Source organism: Ambystoma mexicanum, chromosome 3q, assembly GCF_040938575.1.
Source record: "Ambystoma mexicanum isolate Mex_15411 chromosome 3q, UKY_AmexF1_1, whole genome shotgun sequence".
Classification (NCBI taxonomy): Eukaryota; Metazoa; Chordata; class Amphibia; order Caudata; family Ambystomatidae; genus Ambystoma; species Ambystoma mexicanum.
Window position 1 is genome coordinate 450,819,558 of NC_090926.1, and position 26,961 is coordinate 450,846,518.

Below are 26,961 nucleotides of genomic sequence, written 5' to 3' on the forward strand. Positions count from 1 at the left end.
AATTTGGGACTAGTAAAGCCAATGGTGACTTTACATTCCCTGGGAGACAGTAGTCAGTCCCAGGGTATGGAGTCTATGGTGGGGTGTCATTATGACACCCCAGTGTTACTGCACGGAGGGTGCTGTGTAACACACATAGGAAAAACACATGAGACCCTATGGAGTAAAGGACCCCATAACCCATAAAACACATTACCAGTCAAAGGAATACCATTAATCCTGTCCAAGAGTGGGAGAAAGAGTCTCACTCTTGGCAGGAGGAAAAAAACAAACTCCAGAAACCCAGCAAAGCTGCTGGGGGACTCACTAGGTTAGGAAATTCAGCCTAAAGAGAGAAGTCTCCCTAACAGGCTGCATCATCCTGCCACCCACATTTCAGGCGGGTTGGAACAAGGGACACACTGCAGGAGCGTGTCGGCGTGCTCTGAGACATTTAACTGGAATTAAGTGAGAGGCAGCATTGCTTTGCTGTAAAACCAATATGCCCTTTCCAAATGAAAACTCGTTCACCTTTAAAAATGCTGATTGACGCTAAATTCATCCATTCCTCATGCAACTACTATGATTGAAAAGGCCCTGCCATCCCCAGAAGAAGTCCTTGTGCCTCTGTAAAACTGGGCATAATTCCTGAATGAAAGGCCCAGTCAAAGTAGCTTGGAAAGAAATCAACAAGGATCTTTATTTTCACTAACACGGCAACGCGCGTTCATTTTCTTCACAATGTAGCAAACATCAGCTGTCGTCAAAAGAACTTGAACTATCTGAGCCTGGTCAGTTTCATATACCAGTGTTCAGATAAAACTAATCATTCAAAGAAAAATGACTTTAGCTGCAAGGACATTGTGGAAATCTGAGTGAGCTCCCCAAAACCGAATTAAAGAAGGAAAAGTCAACTTGCACCACTTGTGAAACTAGGCTGCTTACAAAATAAGGAAAAACAAATGCCTGTGTTTTAAAACAGTACACTGGTAAATAAAAGTTTTACTGTTCTTTAGAAATATAAAGGGGTTTGCTACCGGGGAGAATATATCATGTGTTATTTGATGTAACAGGCTTATTTAATTCTGGATTTAAGATCAAAAGTGAAAGATGTTAAACCCAGGGTGGCTTGAGTTAAAAAAGTTGAAAAACAGGTTTTCTGCCAAAATGGCTCTCTCCCAGCAGATCCTGCCAACCCACTGATAATTATAGGGTGGAACAGACTGTCATCTCTGTTGGAACCCAGGACAATGCAGTTCTCGGGGAAGGAAGCCGGAGGTGTGAAAGACCCTAAAACTTCAATCAGGCTGAAGGAACCCCCCATCCTGCTTGGAAGGAAATGCCAGTTGGTGTCAGCTGGAAAGAAAAAAATGACAGTGACTCCCATTTGTTCTAAAGACTATTCCACAATGAAACATTAAGGACTTTTAACTCAGCAACTGAAATTGGTAAACATGTAGAATTTGTACAGTGTAAAAGTAAATTTGTGGCCTTTGTGGTAGAATGTAGTGACACCAAGGGGACATAAATGGGGATATATGTGGAATTCCAAGAAAAGCATCCATGTTGCAAATGTAAAATGTTGTACATATCTTCCTTATGACAATCCCAACTCATGTGTAAAGTTGTAGAATTTGGAGAAATGTAAATCCCAGTGAAAAGTGCGGAAAAACTGGTAGAGGAGCGAAACCAGGCCTCACGGACTGGATTGAAATCCAGGTTGGGGGTTTGGATTGAAATGTGAGAAAAGAAATATGTAACCTGTGTATCTGATTTACTAAAAGGTTGCAATTGGATAAATATGTGTTTGGCAAAATTAGATTTTAGTTCCAGTAACTCTGGGAGGTTTCTGGACACTGTGAAAATCGCCCCATAAACATGACCTAATTTTTCTGAGATCCAACCGGCGAAGAGCTAGGCGGAGACTTCTACCCTTGCTCAATCCTATTGTTAGAGGCAGATGTAGTAAAGCCTGCCCTTGTCAAATACTGTGATGATGTCACCGGGCATTATAAATAAGAGCCCCTGACAACACACGGGACACACACTGATTCCTGATTTCCTATTCCGGCGTCCTGTTCCTGTCTTCATCTTGCATCTATCCATCGAAACTCCAGATCCCAACCACAAGGGCAAGCATTGCTGATCTTGCTTCAGCTAGGCCTCAAATCTAAATTAATCCCAATAACCAAGGGTAACGCTGGTGTTTTGGGAAGCATCCTGAATTAACCTGGCTTGCCACTCGCTGCATTTTGCTGCCATCCTGCTCGCCTGATGCCCTATAGTTTCCAGTAACCAGAATTGCCCATCCAGAAGAACTATCCTTTGGTATCCAGTCCCTGCCCAGCTGACCCTGTCCCACTGATTTTGTCCGGCTGCCCTGTGTTAGACCAGATCCGTGTGGTGACCAGAACCGAGGACTGTCCAAAAACCAAACTACAGGTGGACTGTGAGTATCAATAGGAGTCCTAGAAACATAGTATACCTTGTTGTGGCTTGTCCTTAGTTCCAATCTCTAAACTATCCTATTCTGACCCGATAACTTATAATATTGTCAATCATTCTTGCTACCCTGCTTTGATTTCTTGTGCTAGCGCCAATTTCTTTAATCATTTTGTCTTGTGAAATCCTAAGCCCCTAGTTCTCTCTCGAGTGATCGGACTGGTTCTGCCAGGGCGGGTGCAGAGGTGCTAGGGTTGAACTCACGAGTCAACCCCAGAGATTACTGTGTCTCGATCTGGTAGTCCAGCCTGAATGCCCTAGTGTAGAGTAAAACTGTTCCTTGTCAAACGGATTTCTTTGCCTTTTTTCGCGCCTTCATTTTCTCAAAAACGCACCTCACTAGATCTTGCATAACTCACTCAATGTAACAGCTAGAGACCTCATTACACTTTTATATTGTACCTATGATCCATAGCTACACCCCAACACCAAAACGATCGTGATTTACAATAATGTACCCGTTATTATTAAAAAAACGTTTTGGTAAATTCAGGCAGGATTTGCAAAAGTGTTAATTTTACAACGTGTCATTTTGATTATAGACTGTTTTCAATATTCCATTTAATTTTGAATTGTATGCTTTTGCTCAATCCATTGCTTGTGATTGCTAGTATCTTTCCAGTGTTGCTGCAGTAAATAATTGTTTTTGTTACAAGAGTTATACCCATTCATTCATTATTCATCCATTTCCAAGTGTCAGTTTACCATTGCCAGGGTTTGAAATCCCTTTTTCTCTCGTTTGGGGAGGGAAGGTCGGATTTAAATTCTGTTTCTTTTCTGTCATTCCTGATTACCTGCTGATTGTGTTTATGCACTTAAAATTGATTATTTGTGGGTTGGGGGAACATTGGAGGGGGAAATTCTAACTGCAGTGCTATTTTACGTAAAATCAAAAAGTGGTCCTATTCCCTGGTGTTTTTTTAGTTGTGTCAATAGAAGGTTAAACTAAGTGCATTGCTTACATTCATATTGTTCTTATCACCCCATTGGTGATTGCTGCCCCATATACAAATTTGTATGATTTATTTTAATTTTCAAATAAATATTATAAATATATTTTATCCACCAGCCTGGTTCATGCTCCATTGGGACCGGGGGTATTTGAAAAGGGGGTGCGATATGAGTGGTGTATCATTTCAATATTGAATCTTATCTAACCTAAGCATTTCAATTGCGCGCTACATACTGGGCTTAGACTAAGGTGTGCATCGCCTAATTGAAATCCTTAAGAAATTCATTACTTCAGATGCTTGGGCACTGGAAACAGTAGCCCAGGGTTACTGCCTTCCTTTTCAGAAAAGGCTTCAGAATCATCCACCGGGATACAACTTTGTTCTAATTCCGGACCAGTCCTGTTGCAGGAAATTTTAACCCTGCTAGAGAAAGGTACAATAGAACATGTACCTGTAGCGGAGAGGACCAAGGGTTGCTATTACCCCTACTTTCTCATTCCCAAGAAGGACAGAGGATTATGACCCATCTTGGACTTAAGATATGTGAACAAATTCCTCAGGAAGGACAAGTTCAAGATGGTAACTCTTTCTCCGATCCTTCAGGCTCTCCAACTCCAAGACAGGGTGGCATCATTGGACCTTCAGGATGCTTACCTTCATGTGCCAATCCGTCTGAAGCATAGAAAGTACCTAAGGTTCTCAGTTGGCAGTTCTCACTATCAGTTTCGAGTTCTGTAGTTCGGGCTGACCTCTGCCCGATGGTTTTGCCCAAGCTGATGGCGGTAGTGGCAGCAAGTCTCAGGAGTGGGGGGATTCACGTCTACCCCTACCTGGATGACTGGTTGATCAGGGCTTGTTCACCTGAGCAAGCCCAGGAACATCCCAGTATCACCCGACACTCCCTACACAGACTGGGCTTCTCCCTCAATTACAAGACTTCCCATATGATACCATTCCAAAAGCACCAGTTCATCTGAGCAGTCTTGGATACTTCCTCTGGCGAAAGCTTCGCCTCCCGAGGCGAGAGCTCAACACATTCAGCAGATGTTAACAAAATTCCAGAATGCCCAACATCTTCCGGCCTTCGATTTTTGGAGGTTGCTCGGTCTCATGGCATCCTGCATTTTCCTGCTGCCAGAGGCCTGATTGAAAATGAGATCCCTTCAATGGGCTCTCAGGACTCTGTTGTCCCAATTTTCAGGGACTATGTCGGATCACCTGCAAGTACCGAGCAGAGTTGCTCAAGACCCAGTTTGCTGGGCTTGCAAGGACAACATTCTCAAGGGAGAATCTTTTTGGCAACCTGGCCGGAGATAAAGGTAGTGACGGACGCCTCACTCATTGGAGTCCAAACTATACATCAATCTTTTAGAGCTGAGGGCAATCGGACTAGCGCTGAAGGCCTTTCTGCCCTCTGTACGGGGAAAGAATGTCCTGATAATGACGGACAACACAGTGGCCATGTACTACTTCAACGAGAGGTGGTGTAGGGTCACTACCACTGTGCAGAGAGGCAATGCAGCTCTGGTTCTGGGAAATACAAGAAGGAATATTTCTGTCAGCAGTTCACCTAGCCGGAGAGCAGAACACAGTGGCGGACGGTATGAGCAGGCAGAGCACAGTATCCCACGAGTGGGAACTAGCTCAGGAAGTCCTTCAGGAGATCTTCACCCTTTGGAGGGCCCCTCAAGTGGATCGGTTCGCGACCAGTGTCAACCGGAAGTGCAATCGGTACTGCTCAAGGGAATTCCCTCCAAGAGGAGCTCTAGGAGACGCGTTCGTAGTGGACTGGGAATTTCTACTCTTGTACGCGTTTCCACCAGTCCGTGATTCCTCACGTAATCAGGAGGTTGAGAAACTTCAGGAAAACTATGATCCTAATTGCTCCAAATTGGGCCAGGAGGATGTGGTACCCAGACCTTCTGGACATGTCCATCTGCCCTCTAATACGTCTTCCACAAAGAGAGTATCTTCTCTCGCAAGAGGAGGGTCGGGTTCTCCATCCAGAGGTCAAGACACTCGGCCTTTACGCTTTTCTGGGAGGCTGAGTTATAAGGATTGGGACCGCCCGGAAGATGTAATGGAGATTTTGCTTTCAGCCAGAAGGTCAGCAACCAAATGCTTGTACCGGTGTTGCTTAAATAAATTCAGTAATTGGTGCATTTCTGGATTGGTGGATACATTTCTATGTGGCACACCTATGGTGCTTTCTTTCCTGTTACATTTAGCCAATCTGGGGCTCCAGATTGGAACAATAAAAGGATTCCTGGAGGCGCTTTCTATTTTTAAGCGCTCCTCTGAAGAGGTATCTTATTTCAAGATCCCATTAATTGTGCCATTTCTGAAAGGTCTCACTAACGTGTACCCTCCAATTCCATTTCCTGTCCCTGTTTGGGATTTAAATTTAGTATTCCAATTTCTTACATGCATTCCTTTCGAGCCATTACATTCTTGTCCTCGAAGGCTCCTTACATTAAAAACAGTGCTACTAGTGGCTCTTAAATCAACCCACAGTGTTAGTGTGTTACAGGCTCTTTCTTGTAAGCCTCCTCACACCATTTTCCATAAGGATAGGGTTATCCTCAAGGTCAAACCATCATTCTTACCTAAGGTAGTCTCTGACTTTCATTTGTCTAAAAAAAATAACACTGCCAACTCTTTACCTTCCCCCTCATGCAGGTAAGGAGGAAGAAAGTCTTCACAGGCTAGACCCAAAAAGGGCTCTCGGCTTTTATATTTCAAGACTTGCTAAATTCGAAAAATAAATTACCAACTTTTCATTGGATATACCGGCCACAAATTGGGCTTAGCAGTAACAAAACAAACTATATCCAGATGGATCATTTTAGCAATTACAGAATGTTCTAAACTGGCAGAAAAAGAACCTCCAGATGGCCGAAGAGCTCATTCTGCTGGGGGCATGACAACTTCTGCAGCTCTGCAAAGCAGTGTCACGGCAAATGACATCTGTGAAGGGGCCACTTGGTTGTCTATACATAAATTTGTAAAGCATTACTGTTTGGATTCGACCTCGTCTCGGGGAGGTCTTTTTGCACAGCTGTTCTTCATACAGTCGATAACTAATTTAAATTGGTGCTCCCTCCTCCAAATTTTCACTGCTTTGGGAGTCTATCAAAGATGAGGAATACGTGGGAGGACACAATCCATTTGAAGAACAAGTTACTTACCAACTGGTAACGTTCTTTCGACTGGATGTTCCTCCCACGTATTCCTCATCTCCCCTCCCAGCTTACCCCGCCGTACAATTTAGGTGATTTACACTCCGCACTTTCTGACAGCTTGGGATCTTGGGGTACGCCTGATCAATCCTTCGATTGGTGGGAACGAAAAAACAGAACTGAAGCCAGCGGGCACGGCTCGAGCTATTTCTACTGCTAATGACATTGACGCTCTACGGTGACCCTTGAGGGACATTGATGCCACAACATCGAGCACAGTGCCCTCATTTATTTTTTCCAAAGCAGCAAAGCTGAGGATATGAATATCAAAGATGAGGAATACATGGGAGGAACATCCAGTCGAAAGAACGTTACCAGTTGGTAAGTAACTTGTTCATCTACTTTTCAGAATGGCAAAACATTTCTAAGGTAAGTAATAACTTTTGTTACTGTTCACTCCTGAGTTAGTTACCAACCAATTCTATTACAAGTGAGTAACTTTTAAACACTTAATCTCTTTTCTAGGCAAAAGGCCCAATCCTTTAAAAGTCGTTCCCTTATTCTTGGAGCATGAGTGTTCTCAGTGGCTGAATGGGGGGGGGGGGTCACTAAGGTCTAGTGTGTAACGGGCAGTGTCAGGATAGTTTCTTAAGTAGCAAAAGTCAGAGTTCTTAAGCAAGACTGTTCAAACTGGTGAGTATTTTACTTTAGAGTTAGTTGAGGGTCCAGGTGCTTCAGAGGACACCTTAGGTGGATTCCAGCAGGGGCCTGGGTGCACTGGACACAGGACTCCCAGTCACAGTAAACATCCCCATGCTACACAGGAATCACAAGAGACTTGAGGTAAGTAAATAATCAAGCCAGCTCTGTACCTCAGCACAGAGGATTTTGCAGCAGGAGGACTTCAGAATCTGCAGCCAAAAACCCGGTCGGTGGATTCCTTGTTGTGGTGACTAAAAACAGGGCCTTGGAAGGAACTTTGCAGCAGTGATTAACGGGGAAGGCTCTAGGCAAGGTTTTCCTTGTGGCTGGATGCGGCTCTGTGGATTTGGCACCTTTTTAGGAGCACAGAAGAAGACAGAATGTCGCTGGTCAGATTCTCGTTGTTACAAAGGTCAGCACTTTGGTGAGGGGACTTTTTGGACCTGCATCGTGTCTCTGGAGATCCAGCAGGGTGCCCATTAAGTTTTAGCAAGATTCGGAATTCGGAAGACCGCGCACTGCACAATGGCTCGCGGCACCAGTGTTTTGGGGCATTGCAGCCCTGCAAGGTCACAGCACAGTGTGGGATGGCTAAAAATGCAGGTCTTTTTGAGTCTAGTGGATCTCACCAGGCTCTAGGACAGGGTTCTCATTTCCAGAGACCACAGGTCAATTGCAAGGAATGGGTACAGCAGGCTCCGGATACACAGCAGGCTCTCTGGTCGCTGGAAATCATTTTGGCCGCAAAAACTTCCTCTTCGTTTTCGGTTCCAGTGGTTGACTACCTCTTCAGCTTCCAGGTTCTGACTTTTATGGAGGAATGCATCCAATCAAACAGCCTTGCAACATTCAAACATGAGGGGTTGGCAATCCTTTCAGGACAGGAAGCCTCCCAGTTTGAACTGGAATTTCGCACTCAGGCTGGAAGACAAAAGGGCTGCAGAGTTCTGGACTCCTCGCTTCCTGCCTTCAGACACTCTGGTGCCTGGGCGGGGAGTCCACAGGACTCCTGCCGAAGATGTAAATCACACAAAGGAATTTCCCGCCCTGGAGTTCAGAGGAAGGAAGAGGAAAGGACAAGGAACATTAAAATGGCACAAAACAAGACTGGGGCCATTTTGGTAAAATGGGCGCCCATGAGTGCCTTTACTGGGGCTATGCAAATAGTCTGCAGTAAAGGTGCACCGAATTAATAAAAGTTATCACTGCCGCAGCCAATCAAGTTAAGCTTGTCCTTGTAACATAAATGTTACATTTAAAATGAGAAAGGGGATACTCCCAGCACTCCACATATGGTGGGGTGTGCTGGTCTCACTTAATAAAATGTAAAAGGGACCCAAAGATCCTTTTCTACCCTTGGGAACTGTAGTTCTCACAAGGCTAGCCAGATAAAGTTAAAGGTGCAGCTCCTAGGGCAACCCAGTAACAATAGACACTTATTGCCAAAAAGTTGTCAAAGAGGATAACTTTTAAAAGACACTATGGCGAGTCTTAAAAAGGACACACATTAAAAGAGTAAAAGATTCTGTGAGTGTGGGAAAAGGTTCCCACTCAGAGGTAGAAGGAAAAAGAATCCACCAGTAAAATCAAAAAGTTCTGGGGTTGACACAGGTCAGGAAGATTTATCATTACTATGAAAATCAACTAGTCTATGCAGAGCATGTGATTCTAAGCAGATCCACAAGCCTCAGAAGACAAATATTACGTATCTTTAATCGTCTTTCTGATGCTTGTATCTGCTTAGATTAACATGCGCTTCCCCTCATTGGGAGTCGAAGGTACCTGAACAACTTGCACCTTTCTTTACCTTTCTTTACCTTTCTGTACTCTTCATGTCGGGAACAAAACAATCCGAGGACTTTGCATGAAGGACCATGGGTACAGTGCATGTCACACTAGCGATAGTATTACAGAGGCACCCTGTCGATGTCCCTTTTTCAAAATTTGAAAACCAGTCCTGCAATACTCCACCAACCACTGGATGTCGACCTATGCAAAGCATGTGAATCTAAGCAGATACAAGCATCAGAAAGACGATTACAGGTATGTAATATTTGTCATATATATGGATCTGGGAACATTTATTTTCTTCCCTGAGCTACAATTTCACCAATTTTTCTGCTTTTTTTTTTTTTAACACAGTTGGGGGAGTGGAGAAATCCCCACGGACCCCTACTACCACCCACTCCCATTACTATGCACCAAACCCCAATTTACCATCTACGTGTTTTGTGGTTTAAAAAAAAAGCGCAAAATAAAAATGGCAACATAAATTCTGCTTCATCCCTTGGCTGCCTCTGTGGTATTAAGTGAACTTGCACACCAGCCCCTGATTTTCTGAATTCTGACTTGCTGCATTTCCTTTGTTATCTTGTGAGAGTTAGCCTAGACCAAGTGTCTATGACCTTGATCACCAAATAGGTTGGCCTCTCAGAACCTTCCAACAGGGCTGGTTTTAAGAACCCCTACAATCGCCTTTATCACCCCAGGCTGTGGATGCAAGATTGCAGGTAGAGCTTGAGGTAGAAACTAGGAGGGATCAGGCAAGAAGTGTCTGCTCTGCTAAGACCTGCATGGAAGGGATTGCAGTGAAGTGTCTCTAGTGACATGTTTTTAGGACAGGTTATGGGGTGATGCCAGTAGATGTACCATAATGTGGTTAAAACTGTTGTCATTGCAGCCCTCGTGTTCCTGACTGTCATATGTGCCGAAAACACAAGACTGCCTTTTTGAGCCGGCATAGTGCCATATTGCCCTAACTCTTGGGAGACTGGGGAAGAATTACGAACAGTCGGCAAAATCATATTTTGTTAAATGACCAGCCTTTGCATCAATACTCTGTGGAATTGTAATTCTGTATTATGCTTCCCTCTGTTTTCATCCATAACCTGGCAAGAAAACCAGCATGCAATGTCTGGTAGCTTAATACATATAAGTGCTCATTGGGTTGAGGGCTGTGGTACAGGTGGGTGTTGTGTGGTGTTAGTATTACAGGTTTTAATGCATCTTTTCCCAACAGTGTGGTGCTGATTCTCTTGGCTGTGATCGTCTAGGCTGCTTTAACCTCAGTATCCGTGGCCATGGGTGAGTTATGAGTATCATGGTGTGTAAGAGGTGTGTTACTGCTCCTTGCCTGCACTGTCCTGCCCAATTCATTGACTTAATTAGCTCTTGACTGCTTGCAGCATGATGTTGGGATTTGTGCTTCTAAATATGTGCGATAATGACATTTTTTGAAAGTTGACCCTAGATGATACATATGATAAAGTAAACTGCTGTGTAATGTAGTATTTTATATTTGTACCTGGTTTGTAACTGACTACAACAGTGATGTGCAGAGTTCAGCAAGAGCGGTCTAGCCGAATCTCTGACTGAAATGATATTCTAATCAAACTCCATTTCATGCTAGCGCAAGGTAAACCTTTCTCCCTCTGGCGTTATGATTGATCACAAAGTCAGTGTTACCATGCAAACATTGCAAAAACTTGCAAGCCGCTGCCTAAACTAGCCCAAACATTGCAATATGGCTGGGTTTTATGCCCAAATAGATTGAACTGAACTGGCTGTTTCAGATGCCTGGCTGGGCATGTTTCAGAACTAGTTTGTGAAAGGTTTCAGCATTTGTCTGAACTAAATCGGTTTGTAACAAGGCCAATGTGGAGCTATAAAGAGCTATACATTGCACGTGGTTTTCTCCAGCCTTACCAACAGATACAACACTCTGTTAATTGTAATTTTTTGAGGACCTAACCTTTACCTATTGAGGGTGAATATTCATGTTTTGATAGATTTGTTCTACCGGTCAAACAGTAAGTGCTCTCTTCTAATGGGGTGATGCTCCACATGCTGCACCCAAGTTCTGACTGTCAGAATTGTGTTGACGTTTGTAGAGCTACAAATCTGTGAATGTTTGCAGTTCATAATGGCCACTTTATTGGGAATATGCATCTGTGCTGCTTGTCACAGATAAGGCAGGGTCTACCTCCTCTGAGAGCAGACCCTCGCCCTTTGAGGATTACCACACATAACGTATGTTCTGTAGTACACAGATTCTACTCTTGCTTCTTATTTGCAGCTATTCTTGGGCATTATTATCATTTATTTATATACAGGAGGAAGAATGCTCTTTGGATCCCAAAAGAACATACAATAGATAAGAAATCAAACCAGTGAGCTTCTTACGGTGGGGTGAGTTTGAGGGACATTCTGACCAGGTTGTGGAGGGGAATAAATGGAACAGTCACCAGGGACAATACATAAGTGGACATGCATAGATTAAGGACAACCAACTTCGGACATTTTTAAGTGCAGGTAGGCGGTACGGCCAGCTGTGCTTGTGATGTGATCTGATCATGATCTTTGAAGTGCTAGAGTGGAGGCACACGAAGTAAGGGACAGAGGCGAGGGTAGATGTTGGCTAGAAGGCACATGAGAGGTAGGTTAAGAGGGTAACTCTGAGGCAAGCTTTCAGTTTAGTTTTGGACAAAGCTGTGTGCATGGTTTCTGCGATGCCTGGGGAAGAGATTTCCATGCAAATGGAGCAAGAAGAGAAAGCGTGTAATTGAGCGACAGCACCAGGAGGGTGAGCAGCCACACGGATATTCCAGGCAGAGCAGAGATTCAGAGAAGGTTTGTAGGGTTTGATAGAGGCGATAGGTACAGTGGTGCCTTATTGTGGGTAGATTTGTGAACCAGTAAAAGACATTTAAATCTGGCCCTTTTTTTTGCATAGTCGGCCATCCAGCCTGGTGACGGTATGAGGAAGTAGGTGTGAAGTGAGGGAGTTCAAAGATAGTCCTCGAAGCGAAGTTAATGATTTTATTGAGAAGGCAGAAAGCATAGTTGCGAAGACCAAAGAGGATGCTGGCACAGTAGTCCAGTTTAGAGAAGACCAGAGTGAGTAAGAGATGCTTGGCGGTGTTGAAAGGCAGGGAGGTGCCTGATTTTCCGAATATTTAGGAGATTGAGGCAAACTGCTTTTCCAGTTTTGTAGATGCAAATAGAGAAGGTGTGAGAAGGGCCATCGATGACGCCAAGGTTTCTAACTGAAGAAGAGTAGGGGAGTGTTAGGTGGGAACTGGGTATGTAGAGGAAAATATGAGAGCTTTTGGCAGGGGAGAAGAGTACCTCTTTTGGTAGAGTTTAACATCGAAATGTTGATAGAGAGCTGAGGAGAGTTCAGGAAAAGAGAGGATTTGGGTGTTGTCTGCGAAGTTGGTATGACAACCAAAAAGATTAGTGCCCCAAGAGCAGAAGTGGACATTTTAAAAAGGTGCGGACCCAAGAGAGAGCCTTGTGGAACACCAACATTTCGAGAGGTGCGAGTTAAGTAGTGTTGTTGCTCCAGGAGATAGGGAGTTGGCGAGGTGCAAGGTAGGATTCAATCCAGGCAGGGGCTTGATTGTGATTCCCAAGAAGAAGAGTATTATCCGAGTGATAGACGGTGTCAAAGGCAGCAGACAGATCAAGGAGAATTAGGATGGAGGATAGGTTGGAGTTCTTAGCAGTGGAGTTGAAGTTGGACACATTCATGAGAGCAGTGTCTGTGGAGTGGCGGGAGCGGAAGCCTGCCTGTAGGGGGTTTTTGAAGGATGTGGATGTCTAAGAAATTGGCAAGACAGTTAAACACAACCCTTTTAAGCACTGAACTGCAGAAGGAGAGCCACAAGGTGAAAGTTAGCCAGTAGGTTCGGGTCAGCCCCTTTCTTTTTTAGGAGGGGGATGACTGTGGCTGTTCTGAAAATAGAGGGAAAGCAAGCCGAGTCAAAGGACAGGTTAAAGAGGTCAACTAGGTGAGAGGCCACTAAAGGGGCAACAGGCTTGACTAGCAGAGGAGCAAAAGGATCTGATGGGTCACAACAGGGGTTGGCCCTCATCAGTAGAGACAAGACTTTGTCAGTGTTAGTGTGACTAAAGAGGGGATGGAGGCAGAGGATGATGGTAAAGCAGGCAGCGTAAAATATTGGAGGAGGAAGTGAGGAACGTCGGGAGAAAGTCTCCAATTTTGGAAATGTTGCCTTCTAAGTATTCAGCTAGGTCATTAGCTGTGATAGTGGAGTTGATAGTCAGACTTAAGAGGAGTGAGCTTAGGGTGCCCTGTAGCCAGCTAGGATGGTTAAAGTGAGTCAATGAGGGTTTGGTAGAATTCCCCTTTCGCTCTATCAAGAGTGGACTTCAGGGCAGAGAGGTAGAGTTGCGTGTCCTCATGGAAGGTCAGAGGGAGGAAAGGAGATGGTGCTGGAAACAATTAAGTGATTAGATATGGATAGTGTGACAGGTAGGTGGTGATAAATGATAGATCCAAATACACCCACCTTGTGTGGGTTGGTAGGTTATGGATAGAGGGGCGAGTGTGGTCACTAAGAAAAACGGAAGTTCAGATTTCTGATAAGTGGTTGGAGAGGGAAGGTTGAAGTCGCATAAGAGAATGAGGTGATAGTGGAAAGAGAATCAAGGAGTTTCCCAAGTTCATCAAAGAACAGTCCAGCTGGAGCAGGACGGAGATGTGAACCAGTTGAAGCACAGCAATAGTAGAGATGGTGAATTCAAAGGATTTAGCAGAGGACGTGGCATTGGATATTTGTGAGGCATTGAGATGGCAAAAGTAGGTGCCCGACGCCTCCACCTCTGCCAGTCAGTTGAGAATGAATAAAGGCTAGTTTGGAATCGTTTAGGGCCTCCAGAGTGTCAGTGATAGCAAGAACGTCTAGGGGAGGAGAGCTAGAGTGAAAGTAGTACGTTATAAAGGAGGTTTTGTTGCATACAGACTGAGCATTCCACAGTGCATTGTTCAGTTGATGCAGTAAGGAAGAGAAGACGATGAGACTTAGAGGAAGAGAGGACAGGGTGGGATAGGCGTTAGAGGTCTGGTTAGCTTGTCTGCTTTGTTGGATGGAGGTGGAAGAGAGATGTAGTAGTGGGACTTTCGAGTAGTGAGTTTTATAATAGGGATAGGAAAGGAAAAAATAGTAGCGTGATTGGAGAAAGCGTAAGGAGAGGTAAGTAGGAGGAGCAGCAGGAGGAGCAGGGGTGAATGCATTATAGGTGAGTAGCACAGTATGGAGAGACAGCACAGTAGTTGGGAGGCTTGGGTTACTCGCAAAGCACCAGGGAGAAAGGCAAAAAAAGGCTTTTATGCAAAGAGGCTGGTCATCGGCTGCTCTTCGCCCTTCCCTGTCGTCGTCCCTGTGTCGCCCTCCCCTGTGCCACACTTCCCTGTGACCGCCCCTGGCTGGACACCCCTATGGAGTTCAGAAGGGGTGACGCACTCCCTGGTCACCCGATTGCCTAGTCCATCAGTGGTATGTCTCTCTGATATTGGCCCTGGTGTTGATTGGATGAGGCAATTTGTTTCCGATTGGTATTCCCAGAGGAGCCTCTTGTGGCCGTCAGCTGGAGATGGGGTTGATCCAAGATGACCATAGGAAGCAATGTCACCAATCCACAGTGGCCACTGGCAGTGAAGTTCCAGACAGAAAGTGAAGCCATAAACCAGAAGGGATGATGCACGCTCTTGTCACCTGATCCCCTACTCCATCAGTGGTTGATCTCTCTGATAGTGTCCCTGGTGTTGCTAGGATGAGGTGATTTCTTCCTGATTGTTATTCTTCAGTTGTTTCTCTTCTACAATTGTGGCATATATGCACCAGTTCTAGATTTGTTCCCCCAAAGAAAATACCTTAAATTGTTATTCAAACTTGTAGTTGCCTGGCAATGCCACACAGGTCATAATGCCTTTGCCTCCTTGTCCTATGCTAATGTAGTTAGTTGGTGGTAGGCTAAGCAAACACTTCTAAAGTATTGTAACGTTGTTAAATGCTGACCTGAAGTCATAAGCCGACATCTGCTTCATGGAAGCCAATGTGGTCACCAATCATGACTGGGGGGGGGGGCTTTTGTGACGTTGAATTTGTGGTTTTACATGATACTATTCTGCCAGAGATTACCTATAGGTAGCACCTGTCATGCTGAAGATCTTGTATTACCTTATGAAGTTCTGACATTCTTGTTTCTTCCAGAGAGTGTGTGCAGTATGTGAAGAGCTTCAACATACCACTGTTGGTTCTGGGAGGAGGCGGATACACTGTGCGTAATGTCGCCCGATGCTGGTAAGCCATGAACCCTTGGTTCTTTATATACTGGGTGTGGGTGAAAAGTTAAGAAGAGAGGGAGAAACCATGTATTTTTCCTAAGTTAAATACGTTTATAGAGTCTTGTGTCCGAGTTTTGGCAGGCACATTGTACTTCACTTTTATAATGTACTTTTGTCTAGTAGCTCAAATCTTTTCCATACATGTTTTTTTATTTATTTCAGGACCTATGAAACATCATTGTTGGTGGATGAGACAATCAGCGAGGAGCTTCCTTACAGTGGTTTGTGGGTTGGGCTGGGACAATGTATTACAACTCGGTTAGCTTCTTTGAAGGTGGTTCCCTGTATACATTGTTTGTTTACAGTAAAACGCATGAGTAAGTCTTATCTAAGAGCAGGAAAGTAACACCTATGCATCATAGCAAGTTCCATAGACCATGCTTACTGGAAGACCTCTTTCATTCCAAGCTTGCAGTCTTAAGATTGCAGTGCCCAAACACTTCCGATCCTGCATGGCTCAGACAATGGCCACATTTGACAGGACACCCATTTTTCAAGTGAAAATTCCGATGCTCAGAACTTGGAATAGCTTCTCAATGTACTTCTTTGGGAAAAGGATGATGCTGAGCGACGTGGGTTTGACATCCTGGTGGGATGACTCAGACCTTTAGCTTCTGGAAGGTCTATACATTGAGTACCCCAAGTGGGTAATACGTGACATTTATTTTAGCAGCACTATTTTTTATTTATTCTGTTCCAGCACTACTGTAGTTTTGCTTTAACCTGATGCATACAGGCTATAGCAATTCCATATTTTTGTTTTCTAGGTCTATTGTGTTCCATCTTGAAATGTCTGTGTACCCTAATCTTGGTATTTACTGGTACTCCAACGTATTCCTCATCTTAGATGTATTCCATCCAGCTTTGCTGCTCTTCAGAAATTTTTTCGGCAGAGGGCGCCGTGCGTCGATATCGAGTCGATGGTCCCTCGAAGGCCTCCATCGAGGGTGACCTCCGGGTGTATAAGTAGCACGCGCGGCACCCGTTGGCCTCAGTTCTGTTTTTCCGCAGTTACGTTGCTTCAGACATTCGGCGCGCCTCGAGTTCTGTCAAAAAATATAATATAACGAGAAGTAATTATGTCCTTGTCATCGACGCCGACCACGAACCAGAGATCGGGTTTTAAGAAATGCAAGTCGTGCGGTTTGTGGTGTCTCGGGGAAGGCCACGACATGGAGACCTGTTCGAAGTGTCAGGCGATGACGGGGAAGGCCTTGGGAGAAAGGGGTAGGTCGGAAGGATTGAAAAGCCCCTAGCGTCGAGTGGAGACCCCATGGGGAAAAAATCTCCTCAACGCGAAAGGCATCGATCTAGATCCCGAAGCGATTCTCATTGCTCGTCCTCTTCGTCGAAAAAGTCGAAGAAACCATAGGTCTCCCTCCACCTCGTCGTCGGACGAGTCTCCGAAAATGAAATGCCCCACAAAACATTTGTCTACCGAAGAGTGGGAAGCATTCCGGGTCAAAACGATGGAGCTGTTTGAGAAGGCGAAGCCTCGGTCCGCGCCTCCTTCGGAAGCCGGCTGGGAGCGTCATTGCTCCGACACTCCCGCGCCCTCGAGCCCGGTTGATCGTAAAAAGGATGGGGAACCTTCCAGGACGCCGAGCGATAAACGCTCGAGTCGACCGCTCGAGGTCACCGACGCCGTCCGAGACCTATCACACCTCGAAGGGAAAATCGTTGAAGTTCGCCTCGACGCCCTCGAAGCAGACCCTGTCGACGACACCTTTATCGATGTCGACGCCGAAACCCTCGGCGCCAAAGGCTCCAACCAAGCCAGGGCAGCCAGAAAAAGAGAAGGAAAAAGTTAAACATGTAATTCCTTCAGAGCCTGGTACTACACCTCTTCCCCCACCTCTCCCAGAGAAGGTTTTCAAGCCTCTCCGTAGGAAGGAGTTTTTCAAATCCTTGACCTCAATTTTTGAGGAACAGGAGAGATCAGAGGAGGAAAATGTACCCTTTGGATTGGAGTATGGCACCCCAAATGTCCCAGAATGCTTGATCTCAGAGGAAAGCAGAATGAGGGATTTGGTGGAGTCTTTACACAATGCAAGTGGCATTCACACCTCTCCTGAGAATGACTTGGGTAGACCAGATCCAGGAGAGCATGCCAGTCCATCTTACTGTCAGTTAATGACCAAGGTGGTAGATTACTTGGGATGGGCTACACCACCAGCCCAATTCGTCCAGGACGATTTAACAGACCATGGTCCCACTGAAGACCCAGTACTACCTTTCATGTCGCCTTACAAAACAGGGTGTCCAAGAATTGGGAAACTCTGGATTCTATTCCTCTGGTAAATAAATCCCTCGCATCAAAATACCATCCAGCCAGTAGCGACCCCGGCTATCTGTCAAAACATCCAACTCCCGAGAGTTTGGTCATACAGGCAGCCACAGCTTCCAACAAACTTGCGTACCCGTCTATCCCTCCAGACAGGGACGATAAGCATGTGAATGGTTGGGCACGGAAGGTATTTTCAGCCGGGAGCATGGCATTAAAATCTGCCAACTCCACTTGTGCCTTGGCAACATTTTCGTACACTCTATGGGAGTGCATCGCAATGGCGGCGGAGCACATACCAGAAGGGAAAGAAAGGTAATGTTTCCTAGCCATCGTTAGAGATGGAAAGGAGGCCATGCAAGAATCCCTTCAATCTGGATTGATAGTGTAAGCAGGTCCATGGACACTAGCACGGTAATGCGCAGGTTTGCGTGGTTACGGAAGTCTGGTTTTGCACCGGACGTACAGAACTGCCTCCTGAACATGCCTTTTGACGGGTCTCACCTTTTTGACAGCAAGGCTGACGAGAGCCTTGAGAGGTTGCAGACCTCAAAAGCAGCGGCAAAATCTTTAGGAGCTGCTATTAGGCAACCTCAGCCTTTTCGTGCGCAAGGGCAGTCATGGAGGGGACGATCCTATCGTTATTACACCTCATACGGGAAGACGAGAGGAATGGCCAGTCAAAGGGGCCAAAGAAAGGCCACTCGTGGTGGACGAGGAAAACATGCTTAGCCAGCTCCAGCTGCAGCCTCTTTGCCATCAGCAGCTGCAACATCCGCCACAAAACCACTTTGAGGACTTGCACCACAAAACACCTGTAGGAGGCAGGCTGTTGCAGCATCTGCAAGAATGGCGAGCCATTACTTCAGATGTTTGGGCTCTAGAAATAATAGCCTAAGGCTATTGCCTTCCTTTTCTAAAGCAACCTCAAAGCAATCCACCAGGGAGACACCCGTTGAAACTTTCAAACCCGCTCCTACAGCAGGAAGTTCTAAGACTGCTGGAGAAAGGTGCTATAGAACCAGTACCTGCAGCGGAGAGGAACAAGGGTTGGTACTCCCCGTATTTTTTGATCCCCAAAAAGGACGGAGGACTGAGACCCATCTTGGACTTAAGAAACTTGAACAAGTTCCTCAGGAAGGACAAGTTCAAGATGGTTACCCTTTCTCAGATCCTTCAGGCCCTTCAACTCCAGGACTGGTTGGTGTCATTGGACCTCCAGGATGCTTATTTTCATGTGCCGATTCGTCTCAAACACAGAAAATACCTGAGGTTCGTAGTTGGCGACTCACACTATCAGTTTCGAGTCCTGCCATTCGGGTTGACCTCCGCCCCGAGGGTCTTCACCAAGTTAATGGTAGTGGTGGCAGCGCACCTCAGGAGAGGGGGGATTCATGTCTACCCCTACCTGGACGATTGGTTGATCAGAGCGTGCTCTGCCGAGCAAGCACTGGATCATCTCAGTCACCTGCCACTTCCTCCACAAACTGGGCTTCTCCCTCAATTTCAAGAAGTCACAGATGACACCTTCCCAACAGCTTCAGTACATAGGAGCTGTATTAGACACGTCCTTGGGAAAGAGCTTGCCTCCCAAGTCGAGGGCTCAAGACATTCTTCAGATGGTTTCCAAATTCCAAAATGCCCAAAATCTCCAGGCTTACCACTTTTTAAGGTTGCTTGGCCTCATGGCATCCTGCATCTTTCTGGTGCCAGAGGCACGCTTGAGGATGAGATCCCTTCAATGGGCCCTGAAGACTCAGTGGTCCCAGTTCTCGGGTCAAATGACAGATCATCTTCAGATTCCGAACGGGGTCAGATAAGACCTTCTATGGTGGACCTGTACAGAGAACATCCTAAAAGGAGAACCTTTTTGGCAACCATGGCCGGAGATCACAGTAGTGAAGGACGCCTCACTCCTGGGGTGGGGAGCTCAAGCCAACGATTTGACAATCAGCGGTCGTTGGTCTCCATCGGAGTCCAAACTACATATCAACCTTTTAGAGCTGAGGGCAATCAGACTAGCGCTGAAGGCCTTCCTGCCATCTGTCAGGGGAAAGAATGTCCTGATAATGAGACAATACAGTGGCCATGTGCTACCTCAACAAGAGAGGAGTGGTGTCACTGCCGCTGTGCAGTGAGGCGATGCAACTCTGGTTCTGGGCAATACAAGAATGGAGCTCTCTATCGGCAATTCATCTAGCCGGTGAGCAAAACACAGCAGCGGACGCTCTGAGCAGGCAGAGTACAGTCTCCCACGAGTGGGAGATAGCTCAGGAAGTCATTCTAGAGATCTTCGCCCTTTGGGGAACCCCTCAAGTGGATCTGTTCGCGACCAGTACCAACCGGAAGTACGAGCGGTACTGCTCCAGGGAATTCCCCCCGAGAGGAGCTCTGGGGGACGTGTTTGTAGTGGACTGGGATTTTCCACTCCTGTATGCATTCCCTCCAATCCCTGTGATCCCTCAAGTAATAAGGAGGTTGAGAAAGTTCAGGAAAACCATGAACCTAATTGCCCCGGATTGGGCCATGAGAACGTGGTACCCGGAACTTCTGGACATGTCCATCTGCCCTCCAATACGTCTTCCAAGAAGAGAGGAAGGTCATGTTCTCCATCCGGAGGTCCACACACTCAACCTTCACGCATGGCTTCTGAGAGGTGGAGATATAAGGATTGGGACCTTCTGGATGACGTGATGGAGATTTTGCTTTCGGCCAGAAGGCCAGCACCAAATCTCTATCGGTGTCGTTGGAATAAGTTCAGTAACTGGTTCAGAGAAAAGAATGTGGACCCATTTCAATGTAATATCCCGACAATTTTATCTTTTCTGTTACATTTAGCTAATCGGGGGCTCCAGGTTGGTACGATAAAAGGATACTTAGCAGCGCTATCCATTTTTAAGCGCTCTTCAGAAGAAGAATCTTACTTCAAGATACCTTTTAATAATTCAATTCTTGAAAGGGTTAAACAATGTACTTCCACCAATACCTTTCCAGGTTCCAGTGTGGGATTTGAACTTAGTTCTAAAATTGTTCACATGTATTCCATTTGAGCCTTTACGCTCTTGTCCACTAAGGCTCCTTACTTTGAAAACAATACTCCTTGTAGCATTGACATATCCCGCAGGGTAAGTGAGTTGCAGGCGCTTTCTAGCGGTCCTCCTCACACTATCTTTTATAAGGACAAAGTATGTTCATCTTTTTTGCCAAAAATTGTTTCGGACTTTCATCTGTCACAGAAAATAACTTTACCTACTTTTTATCCTCCTCCTCATGCAAGCAAAAAGAGCAGCGGCTACATACACTAGATCCCAAAAGAGCTCTTAGTTTCTACATTTCAAGATTGGCAAAAATACATCAGTGTGATCAACTTTTTGTGGGGTACACTGGACGCAAATTGGGACTTGCGGTAACTAAACAAACATTATCTAGATGGCTATAACAGAATGTTATAGATTGGCTGGGAAAGAACCACCTTATGGATTGAGAGCTCATTCAACCAGGGGCATGGAAACTTCGACAGCACTAAAAAGGGGTGTCCCTGTACAAGACATTTGTGCAGCAGCCACATGGTCATCCATGCACACCTTTATAAAACATTATGCTCTGGACTCGACTTCTTCTCAAGGAAGTCTGTTTGCTAAATCTGTGCTCCATTCTGTGCACGATTTAAAAAAAAAAAAAAAAAAAATGTTTTAAAAAAATCTGTACTCCCACCTCCGAGACAAAACTGCTTTGGGAGTCTAAGATGAGGAATATGTGGGAGGGCACAATCCATTCAAAGAACAAGTTACTTACCAACTGTAACGTTCTTTCGATTGGATGTTCCTCCCACGTATTCCTCATCGACCCTCCCAACCAACCCCACAGTACAGTTTATGTGAATTACTCTAAATTCTTTTAAGGCTTGGGACTAAGGAGACACGCCATTTCTTAAAATCCATCGACTACAATATACGAAAAACAGAACTGAAGCCAGAGGGCGTGCTCGAGGCTCTTATACAGGCAATGACGTTGGTGTTCGACGGGTGCCGCCGAGAGACATCGATGCCGCGGCCTCGAGGGGAGCGCCCTTTGGTGGAAAGAAGAAAAATAAATTCCGAAGCAGCAAGCTGAAGGTAAGGATATATCTAAGATGAGGAATACGTGGGAGGAATTTCCAATCGAAAGAACGTTACAGTTGGTAAGTAACTTGTTCATCTGCACTCGGGCAACACAGGATCTGGCTCCAACTCTCTGCAGTTCAAACGTTTCTCCAACCAGAAAGTGGAAGGTTGATCCTTCGCCTCGGCTGGCTCCTCCCTCTGGAACAACCTCCCCAAACCCTCAGACGCGAGCCGGATCTTCTTAAGTTCTGGACATTTCTCAAGACCTTCCTTTTCTCCTCACCCTTCCCTTGCCCTCCCTCCCCGCCCTCCTTGCTAAACTCTCCACCTGCTGCTGCCACTGGGGCCTGGTCCCCTCAGTCATACAGGGACCAGTCACCAGTCCCTCCCAGCATCCTTTGCCAGCACTTTCCCTTGGGGTCCCTTTCCCATACTATCCCAACCCAGTCCTCCTGTCCACTGCACTCTTTCTCCCCCTGTCGCCCTCTTCCCCCTAGCACTTCCCGCCTTGGCCTGAACAGCACTTGCCCGCCCCCTCCCATGGGGGTGCCCCCAACCCCCTTGCACTTATCACCTTGTCATGCACTTGCACGGTTGGATTGTCACAAGGCCAATATAACCATTTCTTTGTTCCTGTTGTTTTCTTATGATATCCCATGCGGACCCCCCCCCCCCCCCTCCCCTTCTTGTCTTGTGGTGCCTGGAAACGCATATCTATAGGTGCCATACAACTGTCCAATAATAAAATAAAAATAGAGGTAAGTTCTACCTGCAGTCTCACAGTACCTTAGGAGTGAAGATACAGTTGCAGCACGCTGCCCCCACGATGCAGCAGCAGCCGACCTGGTCACCGGATTCTTGGTCAGGCAGACGCAAGAAGGGACACTGAAGTGGATCTCGCAGCTTTGCAGCAGCAGTCGAGTGAAGAGGCTTCCAGCAAAGGATTCTTCTGGGTTTCTGTGATTTTGGTGCCTTTTCGGAAGTACCACTGAAGAACGATTACTGCCCGGTCAATTTGTCCTACACTCTGGTGAGGAGAATTCAAGGAGTGGAAGAGGTCCCGAAGGAGTCCACCAAAGTTTCGGGAGGATTCGATCTTCGCAAGGCGATGCACTGCACAGTGACCAAAGGCCCCAAGGTATTGGCTGTTTGCAGCCCGTGAAGGTCACAGCTCGTCGTGGGATGGCTCGAAATGCAGGTTGTCTCAAGAACGATTGGTCCCATCAGTCTAAAAGAGAGTCGTCCTCTTCAGAGTTCTCCTGATGCTTGGAAGAAATGGTTGAACAGCAGCGATTACACAGAAGGCATCTCCGGTTGCATGTAAGCGACTGCGGACATCTCTCCACTTCTTCCTCGTCGATTATTCCAGGTGTCCGCTTGTATTCAGCCTCAGGATCCAAGCATTTTTATGCAGGAACATCGCCAATCGGCACCCAGGCACCATTCAAATTCTTGGTGCTGGCTGTCCTTTTAGGACCGCCAGCCCCATAGTTGGAACTGGTTCTTGACAGGCACACCAGAAGACAAATAACAGCTTAGTTTGAGTCCTCTTCCCCCGTTTCCTGTGCACTGGAGCCTTGACAGGCTTTGCAAAGGATTCCTGCCAAAGACAAAGGTCAAACCAGGACCTTCTCCCCCCAGCACAGCACAAGAAGGGACACGTAAACAAGAAATGGTGAAAAAAGAATAGTCACCATTTTGGGTCAGTGGAGACCCTTCTGAGCACTACCCTGGTTGTGAGGACAGTCTGGAGATAGAAATTGAACAAAAGTAGGTAGGATAACACCACTGCTACCAGCCATTCAGGTTAGCCTGTCACTGTAACCAAAACGTTACAGGAGTAGTGAGAGATATACTATGCCCCTCAGCACTCCACATAAGGTGAGGTGTGCTGATCTCACAATAGGAAAAGATAGGAAGGATAAAAATATCCCCCTCTAGCAAAATTAAAAGGGAAGCCCAAAGGGCTCCCAGCAACACTGCACAGAAAGTGGTGTGTGCTGCAAAAGTCAGACCGATGCCATAAAACTTGGATGAAAGTATAACTTCAAGGAAAAGTTGTAAAAAGAAATGTAAAGTATCCGAGAAGATCGCGTTCCCCTGAGTGAGTGTGTTAAAAGGTTCCCACTGACTCGGGGGAACCAAAAATCCATAAATCTGTAAGTCCAGCAAAATGTACTGGGGACTCGCATGTGGAGGAGATTGTGCATGAAAATGAAAATCTACCCTAAAACTATCCAACCAGTTTTCTGTGAGACTTTCTATTCATAAACACAAGAAAAGTAATACAAAATTAAAGTGAGATGACAAATAAAACGTGTCCACTTAGAACGCTTATCTCGTCCATACATTTAACTGTTCTGGAGAATAATCCCTCATCTTTTCATACTACCGAAGCGACCCAACCACCGGTTACAGTTGTTTTGACTACCAGTTGGGACTGGAACTCGCTCAACATCCACTTCAAATTTTATGTTTTTGGGGTGTGGTTTTCCATTTCTCTTTTAATTTAGCTTTTAGTTGAATATATTGGAAGAAATGGTTTCTTTTCAGCTTCACCTTTATTTTGTTTTTTAAGTTTTTGTTTTTAATTAGAATTGTCTTTAATCCCAGTTTGATTCGATTTTGATTTTTAAATCTATTGCGCGCATATCCCGCAACGGAACCTGGCAGCGAACTGCATCTATGCGCAAGTGGACTCGTACTGAACCAACACCGTTAAACTATGCCAGATGACTCAAAGAACTACGCAAACAAATATGTTTTTAGATGTTTCCGAAATGTAGTTAAAGAATGTATTTGCTGTAAGTGTAAAGGAAGGGAGTTCCAAGCTCGAGGGCCCAGAACAGAGCAAAGTCCATCACGCCAGGTAGTGGTTCTAGAAGGGAGAATAACAAACAGGCTTTTTCCTATTGATCACCAAGTCAAAGTATGCTGATGACTCTTAATTCTAGATGTGAAGTAGGTAGGAGCAAGGCGTGAAAACATTTGAACACAAGACATAAAACCTTGATTTGTATTCGCTGCCGTACTGGAAGCCAATGAAGGCTCTTCAGAAATTCTATCATCAATGTTCTTCGTGGTAGTGAGAAAATCAATCGCACCGTGGAATTCTAAGTAACCTGAAGCTAGTGTTTCGGTATACCTGCCAACGGGGCATTGCAAATATCCAATTTGGTGTTCGGAAGAGATCCCACCACAATTGGACGATCTTGCTCAGAAATTAGAGGTTTGAGGAGTTTCATCTGGTAAAAACAGGCCTTGATAATTTGATTTATCTGTAAATTACAACTCATATTGGACTGCCAGATAAGACCAAGATTTTGATGTCTGTGTATTGTAATTGTTTATTTGTACAGAGCTTATACATGAGCGAAGTGCTTCAAAGTGGGAAGGGAGCAAGGGAATACAGTAGTCATTCTTAGACCTTGAAGTCTCTGAATGATATAACAAAGAAGTAAATGGCATATTAGGCCTGACGGCATTTCTCCTAGTGCAAGTGCGTATGTAATGAGCAAAATATTAGTTTTCATCTCCTGTGAGAGTTACATTTGTGGAACGCTATATACTAGCTCCTTGTTCCCCAAAGGTAGCTTCTAGTTACTGAGCGATGGCAGACACCCAGGAGCTACTTTTACCTCCCGCTCATCATCCTTATTTCAATCCCTGGACTTAAAATAGTGGTATGAACAGAAACAGTATACAAAATAAATAACGGTAGCATGAGATCCTCTTTCCATGCGTTTTACAATATTAGTAAGGTAGCGGAATGCAGATGAAATATCACACAATTGGTGAACTGGGATTTGGGATCGTGACAAAACGGTCTATCAGTTTGATTATTTACAGGAGGTACAGCCCAAGTTTGTAGTGGCTCAGCAGAAGCTGGCTCATACCTGTATTTAGTTCATGTGCCATAGAAGACTAGCGAGACTGTAGGTGCTGTCGCAAGTCTAACCATCCATTTGATATTGTCTTGTGCAGAATACTTTGAATACTTTGCTCCAGATTTTACTCTGCACCCAGACGTCAGCACACGGATTGAGAACCAGAACTCCAGACAGGTGAGTCTTTAAAAATATTCTAACCTTTACCATGATGTATTGATGACCTCCAGCTCTCCACAGCATTAGTTTCACATTATAGTCATCAGATTTCTGTTGCATCTATCTGTTTGAGAAAGTTGGAAATACTTGGAGACAAGCATGTATGCAATCCCCTTTTCCTCCAGGTGTAGACTACTAGCTCTAAAGGAGCCAAATGCTACGTGTCCTTTTATTTTTTTAAGCAGTCTAGACCTGGTAGCTGTGCCCGTCACACTACAATGATTACAGGAGTTCCAGCATGAGAAGGGCAGTGGTGGGCCTTAAACCCCAGGACTGGTTGAAAGTATCTCAAATGATATTGGGAGGGGGCTTAGGGGTCACAGCGATGGCCATGCACCTTAAAAAAATACTTGCAAAAGTAAACTCATAAAAGCATACAATGGACAGATCACATATTGTGTCTTGTTGTGTGGAGAACCCCACATCAGTTGATTCCAGAGAAAATAGAAGTTTTGTACAGTGAGTGGAACTTATGATTTCACAGTAGGCAATAAATTGGCTGTCCAGTTGGGGCTGGAGAGCCTTTGTTCAATTCTGCCGCTCACTTTAGCAGTTACTTTATTTCATCGTACACTGCTGTATGTGAGCAATTTGTCATGGTACTATAATAGCTTTCTGGAAGTTGTCTGTGTGATATGACTGCAGGGTGAAATGGTTAACTACATAACAATTTTACAGTTTAATTGTATGCATGTACTAACTCAATTAGTCTACCTACAGCATATTTATAGTTGAAACCCCCAATACACACTGATCTGGAGTTACTAGTCAGTTATTGCTGGTTCATTCTTCCGAGAGTTGTTGGAGATATTTACATGGCAACAATGAATGCAGGGATTTCTCTTTCTCCCCAATCAAGAGTGCCACACCAATAACTACATTTATTGGATTTTTTCACTAGCCCTGCTTCCGACTACACACCGCTATCAGCCCTCTTCCCTGTGCAATAGATAAGCCAAGAATCGGGCACATCATGAGCTAAAGAATATATTAGTATTATT

The 26,961-nt window shown here is 45.3% G+C and overlaps 1 protein-coding gene across 3 annotated transcripts in view; it reads left to right on the forward strand.

The window, feature by feature from the left end:
- The window catches only part of HDAC3 (histone deacetylase 3), a 314,462-nt gene that overhangs the window by 165,420 nt on the left and 122,081 nt on the right, over window positions 1-26,961 (forward strand). For all 3 annotated transcript variants that reach the window (XM_069654130.1, XM_069654131.1, XM_069654132.1), the window contains 4 exons: window positions 10,335-10,399; window positions 15,334-15,423; window positions 15,630-15,688; window positions 25,839-25,918. In XM_069654130.1, coding sequence (XP_069510231.1) covers window positions 10,335-10,399; window positions 15,334-15,423; window positions 15,630-15,688; window positions 25,839-25,918 — 294 coding nt within the window. The remainder of the gene's footprint in view (window positions 1-10,334; window positions 10,400-15,333; window positions 15,424-15,629; window positions 15,689-25,838; window positions 25,919-26,961) is intronic.